The sequence below is a fragment of the Lynx rufus genome, unplaced genomic scaffold, assembly GCF_022079265.1.
Source record: "Lynx rufus isolate CCGP_SWC_20201006 ecotype Redwood Valley unplaced genomic scaffold, mLynRuf1.p SCAF_11, whole genome shotgun sequence".
NCBI lineage: Eukaryota > Metazoa > Chordata > Mammalia > Carnivora > Felidae > Lynx > Lynx rufus.
The window spans coordinates 61,912,671-61,925,066 of NW_025814825.1; the positions used below are offsets into that span (position 1 = coordinate 61,912,671).

The 12,396-nt window shown below is 61.0% G+C and overlaps 1 protein-coding gene across 2 annotated transcripts in view; it reads right to left on the reverse strand.

Moving 5' to 3' along the window:
• The window catches only part of CTBP2 (C-terminal binding protein 2), a 159,231-nt gene that overhangs the window by 8,324 nt on the left and 138,511 nt on the right, over positions 1 to 12,396 (reverse strand). For both annotated transcript variants that reach the window (XM_047073584.1, XM_047073585.1), the window contains 3 exons: positions 4,244 to 4,398; positions 3,931 to 4,075; positions 400 to 606 (listed from right to left, as the gene is read on the reverse strand). In XM_047073584.1, coding sequence (XP_046929540.1) covers positions 400 to 606; positions 3,931 to 4,075; positions 4,244 to 4,398 — 507 coding nt within the window. The remainder of the gene's footprint in view (positions 1 to 399; positions 607 to 3,930; positions 4,076 to 4,243; positions 4,399 to 12,396) is intronic.

Here is a 12,396-nt window from a genome sequence, read left to right on the forward strand (position 1 = left end):
CTGCATCATCGGGCTGCTTCCTGTCACAGCCCACCTGGTCCTTGATAACCTGCCCCAAATACGCCCTGGGCCACCGGCTGTGGCCAGGAAGACCTCTTCCTGCCCCCCGACCCCAGGTGAGCTTTCTAAGCTGGTGTCCTGACCATGCCACCCATGCCACCGTCTGGGTCGAGATCCTTCAGTGACGCCCTGCTGTCACCCCGGCCTGGTGCGCGGGAACTCGTCCACTTGGTTCAGACTTGGCTCAGCCCCTCCTGCCGCCCACCCAGCCACGGCAGACACAGCCGCCCAGACGGGGGAGCTCCCTCATCGGTCTCGCCCCCCCACCCGCCTCGGCTCCTCCAGCTCCCAGGGGACCGGCCACGGTGGGCGGGGACAGGGCTGGGCAGCGCCACGTACCGAAGCCTATGAGGCCCAGCGTCTCCCCGCGGATGCGGGCCGCTCCCGAGGCCACCTCCCGGATCTGCTCGACGCTCTGGACCCGCGTGCCTTCCCGCAGCGCCTGGTACAGCCACGTGTTCCTCCGGTACAGGTTGAGGATGTGGCAGATGGTCGAGTCGGCCGTCTCTTCCACCGCCGCGGACGGGATGTTGCACACGGCGATCCCTGGGGAGGACAGGGCCGGGCCCGGTTCTGTAGGGAGGCTCCGGGACTCCGGGGCACCCGGCTGAGGGGCGGGGGCGGCAGGCAGAGCCGGCCTGTCCGGCCGCAGACCGTGACCCCAGGCAGGGCCGGGTCTCCGAGGCCTGCCTGTCGCCTCGGGGACGCTGACCACCCCCCCTGGCTCTGACGCTCAGGGGCCTTCAGCCCCCAGGCTTGGCTCACCCCCAGGTCCCCTACCCGTCCCGCGTCCGGCCCACCCTTTGCTTCTAGACCCCGTGTTTCTGGGAAGCAAGCAGTGGGCAGCTGGTGAGGGCGGGCCCACAGGCTCTGTGGCCGAGAGCCTGAAGGAACCACCCGAAGTCTTGGGCAGGAAGCGCTGGGAAACAGGACCCAGGACCATCCGTAACGAGCACCCCCATTCTAGCAGCTGTGTTTCCACCCCATGAGGGCTGCCCAGAGGGCCAGGGTCTCAGCGACGCCCTCAGGAAGACCGCTCAGAGGATGAAAGCACCCACGAGCACATCATTCTACCTGGCCCATCTGGTCACGGCCACCTGCCGGGGGACAAAGCGTCTGACATCCTGGCTGACCAACCTTCCCCAAGCTGGAGGTCAGTCGTCTTGTGGAACAGCCACGGTGTGGCCTACACTTCACTTGAAATAGCCGGGCCTAGAATTCGGGCAGCGCTGGAAGCCATGGTTTATCAGTCTGGACAGATGGAGGCAGATGCCAGGATTTACGGGAACCTTCCGGCATTGGGGCTGGTTTTCATTCCTCTGAGGAACCTGAAGTGTTCCGGCCAAAGCCCAGCAGGACAAGAGCTGAGCGCGGACCCTCCACCCCCCTCCCCCGCCTGAGCCCCGAGAATGGCTGTACCCTGGGAGGGGATGTCCCAGAGAGGGGTCCCCGAGAGACAAAGGACTGTCCAGCCCTGAGGGCAACGGCACCTTCCTCCAAAAACTCTAAAGCCTCGCCAGCCCTCTAGAGGTGCCGACTCTTTCTAGACTCTTTCTAAACCCTCGGCAGGTCGGTGGGCGTGGCCGAGTCAGGGCAATTCTCCAAAGGCTTTTAGGACAAGCTTCTAACGCCCACAGGGCAGGAGTGGCAGCTGCCTGACCCCAAGAGCTGAGCTGCTTTTTCAGTCCATGTTTTCACTCTCCACGGTCACCCCTCCAGAACCAGAGATAAAGGAGTTTGCTAGAAAGGCACACCAGGTGAGAGCCTGCGGGCTCCATGCCCTGGGGACTCCGGCAACCTCCCACCTCCCCCAGTCCAGGCCCAGGCAGGTGCCACCTTTGTTTCCTGAGCATCGCCCTGCTCTCAACCCAGACCACCCATCTCAGGGCCTCCAGTGTGGCGGTCTGGTCCCCAGACGGCTCCAGTGTGCCCCGGGAAGGGAGCGCCCGCCCAGCAATGCCGCACCGCAGGCCCGACCCAGGACAACCCGCAGCCACGGGCCATTCTGTCCTCACCTGCGGAAGGTCTGGGTACAGAACGATCTGGGAAGTGCAACCTGCAGACAGGACAGAGGCCCAGAGGCGTCCCGGGCAGCTCCCGCATCAGACCGCATCAGGATCAATGAAAACACCAGGGCCGACATCCTTTAACGTTGTTCAAAACCGCAGGCCCCTGGGAACACCACCTCCCGGGGCCAGTGCGGACCTGTGGCCGGGTGAGGTGAGCACCTCTGGTTTTAGGGAGATGAGGGTCCCCTCCAGGCCCTGCCCGGCTGCGCGGTGGCATTTGCCAAGGGGAGGGGTGGCAAGTTTTGCTCAGGAGAACTTCCTGTATCTCGCTGGAGAGAAGTGGCTGGTTCCCGTCGAGGAAACACAACACGAACATTTCCCTCGAACCCAGGAGGCTGTGGCTGCCGGGAGCGGTTGGCGGGGGTGGGCAGAAACGCTGAAGAAATGGGAAGGCGTGCACAGGTACGCGCATCTGAGGACCCCCCAGCCCATTAAACCACATTCTCCGTCGCTGTTTGAACTTGGGATTTCAGCTCTACCAAGAGCACAAAACGAGTCTGGAACGTGAGGTCACCCCTTCCAGAGGGGTGCTGAGAGGAGCGGGGACCCAGGAAAGCCAGCGTCATCTCCCAAGCCACCTGCCACCCCGCCCCCACTTCCAGAAGGGGGCAGGGGAAGGAGGCAGGTGGTGGGGAATGACCACCTCTCGCCTGCTCCTCTCGGGTTCACCTGCTGGGCAACCCCACCTGCCACACGCACGTTCCCAGAGCACCCGGAACCACTACGTAGCGGCACGGCAGGCTCAGCACCAGACAGGCTCCGCCATGGCCAGGCTCCCTCTCCCCAGCTCACCCTGCGGCTCAGGGATCGGGGTGCTCCCCCAGTTCAGGGGAGGGAGCTAACCATTCAGAGAAACCCGGGACCTTCACTCAGAAGTCCGGGCTGGGACCTTGGGAGAGGAGGCTGGGGCCCACTGGGGTTCCCAGGGCTGAAAAGGCAGCAGGTGGGCACCTGAGCCGAAGCCAGCGCTGCGGGACGCCTGCTGCACGTGCCGGCATGTCCCTGGGGCCCACAGGGTGCTCAGAGGGCGCTGAGAGGCTGACTTGGGTGGGGGTGGGGAGGAAGACGGACCCCTGGCCCGTAGACGGCCCACCAGGGCCTCAGCACAGCCAAGGGCTGGGGCACTGGAAGGGCCTGGGTTTCTAGATTAGCAGCCTTGTGGCCTCGGGGCACCCTGCTCCTCACCAGGCACGGCCCTCGCACCCAGGAGCAGATCCGGCGTATTTCAAACACACAGCAAGGACAGTGACCAGGGAGCTGATGTAGAGGGACCTTGGAGCCTCCCAAAGAGAGCAGGACAGCCCGGGGATGCTTACTATCAATGCTCTGCAAACACCCGACGCATACGGAGTCCACACCAGGTGCTGGGACAGGGAGGCCACGGTGCCACGGGCCTACCCCGGGGCGCCCACCTCCCGCCTCTGCCCTTCTGTGGTAACCCCCAGCGACAGGGCTGGACAGGAGGTGCCGGCGTCTGTGTGGACAGCAGCCCCTGGGAGGAGGAGGGTGGGGGGGGGCTCCGTGCCAGGACCGGAGGAGACCTACGGCCCCCCACTCCCCGAGCCCTGAGCTGCACTCCCGGCACTGGTATTTCAGGATGACGGGTCCACGCTGGCCAACGCGGACATGTGGCCACACACACACACGGTCCCCTCTGCGGCGAAGGGCTCCCAGTTCGTCTGGCTTCAGGTCCCTCACTTGCGAAGGCCGAGGCGAGCACAGCCACCAGGCGGGGCCGCCTGGCAAGGGCACCTCCCTGCGGCCAGAGCGGCAGGCGTGCGACCCAGCCCCGGGCACTCACCGAGCTCACCAGCAGCCTTGATGTCAACGTTGTCGTAGCCGCTGCCTATCCGCACGATCACCCTCAGGGCCTTGAACTTCTCCAGGTCCTCCCTGGTGAGGGTGATGGTGTGGTACATCATGGCGCCAACAGCTTCGTTTAATACCTGTGACGGGGGAAGCAGAACGCAGGCTGGAGCCTCGCCCCGTGTCCCCCATCGCCCTCGAGCCCGCAGCCGAGGATTTCAGCGGGGAAGCGACCGGCTGAGTGGCCCGTGGTTGTGCCGGGACCCTGCTGGTGACAACGGGGGGGGGGGGGGATGGGGGGCGCCCACCTTCTCGTGGATCTCCTGAGTGGACTGTGCGTCACAGAAGGCCACGGTGGCCAGGTCCTTCAGGATGGGCATCTCCACGGTGCAGTCTCTCCCGTCGAGCAGCGCCACCAGGGGGCGGGGGTGCAGGGGGCCGTTCATGATCTGGGGGCGGATGCCTGTGAGGACGGCAGGGTGATGCGGCAGGTGGGCAGGGTGGCCTGGCCTCCACTGGTGGCTCTGCTCCGCCCCCACTCACACCTGTCGGCTCCACCCCTACCCACCCCCATCAGGCGCGGGGGGACCCCACAGCTCCCTCCCTACTCCCTGGGCCCCCGGGGTTCAAAGACCGTGGACTACTTGGGAGTCACTGGGGAAGATTCCGGGATGAGCCAAGGAGACCCAGAGAGAACATCTGTCTGCCGGGTCTGTCCGGGTGGGGGTCCGAGGGGGACCCGGGTCTCGGTGAGCCATCTCCAATGCTGTGCACATGAACCACCGTGGTTCCTAATTCCACCGCCACGTGGAATCAGGCCAACAAGACACAATTGCCCCCTGCACCTGCCAGGGCCCTCGGCGGGGGGGGGGGGGGGGGGGGGGGGGGGGAGTGCTCCCCTCTGCTTCCCTGCCCCCACCTGTCCCCACTGTCCTTCCAAACAAACAAGAGGGACACGTCATGGCTCCCGAGGAAATCCCTGGTAGAAACAGGCACCCTGGGCTCAGCTCATGACCCCTCTTCACCTGGGCCAGGTGGCGGGAGTCGTGCATGAGGGCGCACAGCTCTCTGGGGACTCGGGAGAGCAGAGAATTTCTCCGAGGACAGCAAAGCGAGCAGCCTCTCCTCGGCCGGGTACCAGCATGTCAGAGAGGTCACGTGTCCTGCTGCCGTCAGACCAGGGACACCTGTCCCCGCAGCTTGGGGGGTGGGGGCCAGGAGGCAGGCGGGGCCAGTTCTCCCTACACGCTGCCGAAGTGCGGACTGTCCCCCTGCTCCAGGCCGACCGGCTGGCTCAACGGGGCAGAGCGACACCCCCAACCCAATCGAGAGAGGAGCGGAAGCCTGAGGTAGGCGCCCGAGGCTGCGCGTGAACCCTGGCCCGTCCTCCCCGGTGATGCGGGAGCAGCATTTTCTCCAACAAAACCATTCCCTTCAAACCCACGTGCTGGCAAGTCTTGGACCTCGTGCCCTCCCGCCCCGCCACCCCCACCCCCCTGCGGGACCCCGGGACCCAGACGGCCAAGGTGGAATGACTCCCGCTTTCTCGACACATCACGTGTGGGCTGTCACAGGCTACAAGTAAAAAGGAGAAAGCTTCCCGCACATCTTCCGCTTTCAGATGTCAGGACAGGCTTGGACAGTGACCGGCGTGTCAAGGCCGGGCTCAGTCTGTCTCGTTTCCTTCTTGCACAGAATGTACTTGTGCCGGCTCACGGGGCCTGCTGGGCATGGCTGGGCTCCCGGAGCCCCTGCCAGGAGCATGTGACGTTCCGGCCCTGGTGGCCTTTGTGTGACCACGGGGCATGGGGTGAAGGCTCCGGCAGAGGCTCGCACAGGCTGCGCTTAGCTGCGTGGTCTCCCGGAAGGTTCCTCTCCTGCCAGCCCTGCAAAGGCCGCTGGGGGTGCCGGCCGGGGCCCCAGACACGCGAAGCCCCTGCGTGACCAGAGAGGGCTCATCACGCAGCGCGACGTGCTTACGTCAGAAGCTGAAAGCGAAATCCCCACCTGGAGCCGTGTCCACGTTCCCACCAGCACGTGGAGGTGGGGAGGGTGTCCCCGTGGTGCCCACATGACCGCCGCAGTGGCCTCTCTGCCCCGGGAGAGCACTCCCACGCCACAGCTGCGGCCTCCCGGGACAATCACCTCATTGAACGAGGAGCAGAGAAAAGGCTTTTGTCCTGGCCTCAGAAGGGGCCAGGGCGCAGGATTCCTCCGGGCAGCGCTTTCTCCATCCTGGGCCGGGATGCACCCAGTGATCCAGTCCCTCCCAGTCTGCGAGGGCCAACAACACTCCTGCCTAACGCACGACGTGGCTCCCCAGCGCAGGGCGGTCAAGTGAATCGAGCCCAACAGCCTCGGTGCCAGGCAGGAAAACAGGGACCCCCCCACCCCACGACTCCATCAGACCTTACCCCGCATGGCAGGTGGGGATCAGGGTGCCGAGGCGGTTTGTGGGCAGGGAGGGGTTGGTGAGCCTTCTGCTGGCGTTCTTCTCGGCTCACCTGGCAGCTAAGCCCCACAAGAGGTCAAGAGGAGTGTGTGCAAATGGGAAGAAGGATGCCCCAGAGACCGAGGGTGCCATCTTGAGACCAGCCCCGCGGGCCCTGCCCTTTACCCCAACTCTGCAGAAGGAAGTGATGGACAGTAATTCACACGGCGGCCTACACCCTCTCATTTCATCCCTGAGATGGCAGCATCGTCCCCTTTGACAGATGAGAACACTGAGGCACAGAGTGGAAAGCGGCCCCTGGAAAGGGGGTGGGGGGGCTCGACGTGCTCACTAAAAAGCTCTTACCTCTGCCCATCCTTTTGGCCAACGAAAGGGTGAGACTTTGACCCATCCTTCTTCCACCAGATTCTTCTGCCCCTCTCCCTACCTGCTACCAATCCCAGGGGCGGACTCCCGTGGACTGGGGGTCTTCCACTGTGTGGTCAGATTGGCCCACCTGTCCCAAGCTGTCCCCCCTACAGGGTGCAGAACACCCTGACTTGCCTCCGAAGGAGCCGGCAAACGTGTTAATCAGACGATGTTTGCAGAGTTCAAGACCATAGTCAGAAACCCAAGTTGTTAATTAAAAAGCAACCACAGAGGAAGACGCCGGGCAGGCACAAGGCAGGCATCTAGAGCTATCCAAGACATCTGTAGAGGCCGAGGGCCCTCATCACAAGATGTCCATCCACAGCATCAGCGCATGGATCCCGTTACCTGGGCAACACGCTCCAGGTTGCCTAGCGATCGCCCCCCTCCCTGGCTTGGGTCGCCTCCTCTTTGGCGAAACCCACCCTTTGCCCTCGTTCAGGCTGGGCATGCAGAATGCAGCTGAGGCTTGTGCAGGAGACCCAGGGGCTCCCAGCGGAGGCCCCGGGCTCAGATACGGGCTGCAAGGCCGTATGGGGAAGCAGGAAAGGGCAAGGCGCAGGGGGTTGTGCTGGGAACGGATGCTGAGGTGGGGGGTGGGGGGCAGCTGCATGGGAGGCGGGTATGGGTGAGACCCACACGTGTCCTGCGTGAAGCGTGGGGGCCGCGGGAAACCCCACTGCCGAGGAGGAGAGAGAGCTGAGCCAGGCCACTGCCGAGATTCACTTCCAATGAGGAAGGGACCATGCCATACATGTTCCCTCAGTCACAGCAGGGACTCGTCGACCCACTCACCAGAGAATCCAGTTTAATTCAAGCCACCCTGCTGCCCAGCACCTGCTGTCCCTACAGTGTTGCTGAAGTTGGGGTAGAGGTTCCCAGAAGACCCCAGAAAATGCCAGCGAAGGGAAGTTGCAAATAGACTTGCCATGTTGCCTCATATTAACCAAGGTACTCTTCATTGCTTCTGACATTTTGAGTAATTTTTAGTATTAGGATGTAATGGACGGGTTGTTGCAAATAACCCATTAAGGGACTAGGGGAAAGGGGGTACCCAGGGGCAAGGGCGAACCCTAGGCCTGGAGGGAGTGCCCCATTTCCTCTACAGCCAGGGGATTTGGAGGGGAGAAAGCCAAGGCACAATGAATGTTTAAGGAAAATTGACTAAAAACCGAGGTCTGTGACCAGAAGCTAGGGTACCGATAAGCAGACACTGCTCAAACCCCAAAGGTGACATTCAGAAGCTCACAATGTCACTCTTATTCCCATGTCACGGCCAGGGCAGAGCCAAGTACGACCACATCCCGCACCAAGGAACAACACAGAAACAAGGAGAGAGCCCCTCACACAGTCCCAGAGACCCAACAGAGCCTGAGGAAACACCTGCTGGGGAGGATCTGAGGGTCCTGGTGGCCCTCTAGTCAACACGACTACTCCCTTTCTACAAGCTCGCCTTATCTATCTCAGGACAATTCCGGCTGCAGTTGGACACATCGCAAAAAATATATCACCACACTCCTTTCAACAACTTGTCCAGCATTAACTTTGCAAGGCTGGCTCCCCTGCTGTCAATTACTTGCTGGTTTCAGGCTCGCCTCTGCACAAGCAGGAACGTGTTCATCATCAGGGACGCAGTGCCCCAGCTCGAGGCCAGCTCCAAAGGCCGTCCTCGGGCCTGGTATTACTTACAGCAGGAGCTGCACACAAAAAATGGTGAAATTAGCCATTCAGTGGAAAACAACGACGATGCCAGGGCGCAACGCTGATCGTCTCGGGAAAGACAAGTCCACTGGCCTCATGGATTCAGGAGGAGGAGAGGGAGGTCCCCAGGCAGGACACTGGCAGCTCTCTGGCCACCCGACCGGAATAGCACCCGATTTCTTCTAAGGAGCTGCTGCTTCTATGGGTGACACAGGCTGACAGGGTTGCAGTCGGACTAATGGGACCAGCTTCCCTAAGCAGGGTGACCGAGGGGAACCAGGCTGATCCTGCCACATGGAACAGTCCTGTGGGGTTTCTGAGACACATTTTCCGGCTCTCCTGGACACGGTGTGAGTTCGGCTGACATGCTTTCTACAGAACCATGCATCGTGTCTGAAGACCCGAGTTGGTTTCTGTTGCTTGCGACTCAAGAACCAAATGCCTGAGGTTTTTTTTGATTTTGCTATTTTAAGATTTCAAGAAACTCTGCTGTTTTACCCCAAAGCAAAGAGGCCACAATGAACATGTTTCGTCCGGCAGGCAGAGGCCTTTTTACAACCGACCGGATTTTGCCAAAGCACCCCTGCCCTGCACGCCTAGCCAGAGGCCCTGGAGCCAATCGAATAAAGGGGTTGTCAGTTCCTACCGCAAGGTGGTCTGGAAGGTGGGGAGAGGAGACGCGGCCTCACAAAGTCCCAGAGGTCCGCCGTGGGCGGGAGAAGGCACTCAGATCTGGACTTGCAGCCTCTGCAGCCCGGACCACTTCACTAGGGTCTGACCACGTGACCACGTTGCCCACCACCCCAAGAACAGCATCCCCTTAAGTGCGGGTGCCCCCCAATTAAAAAGCCACTTCCTGCCACCTTGCACAAACCAGCCCTCATTGGCTGGGCTCAGCAGTCCCGGTTTCTAGAAGGCCAGACACAGAATCCGATCTCGGGTCTGATAAGGAGCTTATTTCACAGGGTTGCATTTCTACAATCTAGAGCTCAAACTCATGACCGGGGCCCAGCTGGGGACCAGATGCTGACTCCGGGTCACAAATGAACCTGCATCTGAAACTCGGCATTAAACTTGCAGACATGATGCGGCACCTGGGGGGCTCAGTCGGTTGAGTGTCCGACTTCGGCTCGGGTCAGGATCTCACGACTCGGGAGTTTGAGCCCCGCGACGGGCTCTGTGCCGACAGCTTGGAGCCTGGAGCCTGCTTCAGATTCTGTGTCTCCCTGTCTCGCTGCCCCTAACCCACACTCTGTGTCTGTCTCTCTTACAAATAAACAAACAAACAAACAAACAAAAAACTTGCAGACATGGCTGTGCTGGGGGGGGGGGAGGTGGGTCCATCCATCTACTGTGGTGCTCAGTGTTTTAGAACCTGGCCTGGTGATGGAGGTTGTGGCATCTTGGGTCTCGGTGCGAGGTCTCCTTGCTTGTAAACACGTTTACTCGTGGAATAAAAACCGCTCGAAACTGTCAGACACGGGATCTCGACAAGTGTCCCGTGGTTGGCTGCAGTTTGCTCAGAAAGCGGATCTGGAGAGCCAGCAAAGGCACAGTGACCGTCCCCGGAGGCCCAGGGAAGGCCCCGCGCACACGGCAGCTACTTTTGCCCTTCACGAGAAGTGACGTGGGAGAAGACGAGGCCGAGAGACCTCAAGGCAGCGAGCGTAGTAAAATGTGTGTTTAGTGTGGCACTATTCTATTTAAAAAAAAAAAAAAAAAAATTTTTTTTATGTGTATTTATTTTGACAGAGAGAGAGAGAGAGAGCGCGTGCGCGCATGAGCGGGGGGAGGGGCAGAGAGAGAGGGAGACACAGAATCAGAAGCAGGCTCCAGGCTCTGAGCTGTCGGCACAGAGCCCCACACGGGGCTCAAACTCACAAACTGTGAGATCATGACCTGAGCCGAAGTTGGATACTTAACCACCTGAGCCACCTAGGCACCCCGAGAAGAGGACTTTTTTAAGGGCATAGATATCACACTGTTAATCACATCATAAAATTATAATAATTTCTTAAAAAAATTTTTTAATGTTTATTTTTGAGACAGAGAGAGAGAGAGAGAGAGACAGAGGTGAGCAGGGGAGGGGCAGAGAGAGAGGGAGACACAGAATCGGAAGCAGGCTCCAGGCTCTGAGCTGTCAGCACAGAGCCCAATGCAGGGCTGGAACCCATGAACCGTGAGATCATGACCTGAGCCGAAGTTGGACGCTCAACTGACTGGGCCACCCAGGCACCCCTAGTGTGGCACTATTTTAAAGTTAAAAAAAAAAACCCCAAAACCAGAAAACCTGCGGTTAGCGTTAGAAATCTCATCTTTGTTTCCACGTTCCCCGCCTTTTCATCTGGCAAACTTGCTTTGTGAGGTGGTGTCCCCAAGCAGCTCTCCCAGGCCGAGCCAGCTGTGTCTGCGTCCTTCCCATGCCCCCGGGGCCGTCTGGGGACACAGTCCAGGCCTGTGTCCCAGTCCCCATCCCCCCAGCGGAGTACCTGATTTTTCTCAGGTTGTCTCTGTTTTCACGTCTTGTTTACACTTCCGACAGTCCTGCTGGGGGAGGCCTCTGGGCAGAGGGGATCACGGGGGGGGGGGGGGGCGGGCAGGGAATGAATGGGCACGTACAATCTGGGGGCTGAGGATCTACAGCAGTTTCTGGCTTCACGTCGGGCAGGCAGCACACTTCCCAGCGGAGGCAGAAGTAAAGCCAGTTTGGTGAAACCAGCACCGGCCGACAGCTCGCGGCCCCTCGGAGCTGGGTCTGTCCTCACACCTTCCCAACTGCGTGCTTTCTTCAGGCTCTGACACGTGGCCCTGGCCCGGCTCTAGGGACCCACAGAGGAACCACCTCCCTCTGGGAGCTCCACATGCACAGGCAATCTGGAAGAGACGGCGATCCCTGGGGGGTTTCAAAACCAGGAACACGAAGGGAGTTTAGGGCCAAGCATGGAAGGCAACTTTTCTAGCACACAAGTTAAATCAGAACACCCCCAAATTCAGCTCCGGCTGGACCACAGTGGCCATTCTGCACACCTTGGGACGGCGAGAACGGAAGAGGAGAAAGGAAAGCGAACCAGCTGAGGAAAGCAAACACACAAGCTCGTTTTCTGCACTCAGGGCAGGCATCACTAATCGAGCTCGGCACTTGTAGCCTGCAAGTCCCTGTCGAGCACGCCGCCCCACGGAGCCACCCTGTAAGGCTAGCTGCCATCTGCCTGCCGCGTGGAGCCCAACCCCCTCTTGAAACCGGCGAAGGAAGGTGAAGGTCGAGGTTTCCCACGATACACGAACACTGCGAGCGTAAGAAGGGAGCAGGGAGGCTCCAGGAGAAGGAAGCAAAGGCCCACCCAGGATCAGACGCCGGGTGCCGCCCCCGCCACGCCTGTGACCCGCTGGGCTCCATGGTGGGTGCCTTGGTCTGCATCCACGTCCCTCACGGCGAAGAGTGTCAGCTGCGCCTGGCATGGGTCATCGACCGCTTGGGACACCTGCCTCCTGTGGTGAGCAAAGCCCCTTCCCGATGAGACTTTGCTGCTGCACCGCACCCCAGCCCCCGAGGGGGGAGTGCACCTCCTCACCCCCGGAAATGGGCTGGCCTCGTGCTTTGCTCTGAACAACGTCGGGTGGCAGGAGTGATGTGGCATCACTTCCGAGGCGAGTCCCCACAGGGTGGGCGTGGTGCCTTCCACATTCACACGGGAATGTGCGCCCCCCATGGTGCGAGGCACCTGGGAGGAAGGACTGCTAAGTGCAAGGCCCCGTTGGCCCCACTGACGGGGCCCAGAGTCATCTGCTAAGTGGCATAGCGGGCCAATGCACTCAGGAAGGCAAGGCCTGGGGGGTGGGGGGTGGCCGTGGGGTCGGAGCCCATGGTATGACCCATGCCCATGCTGCAGAAAGCCCTGG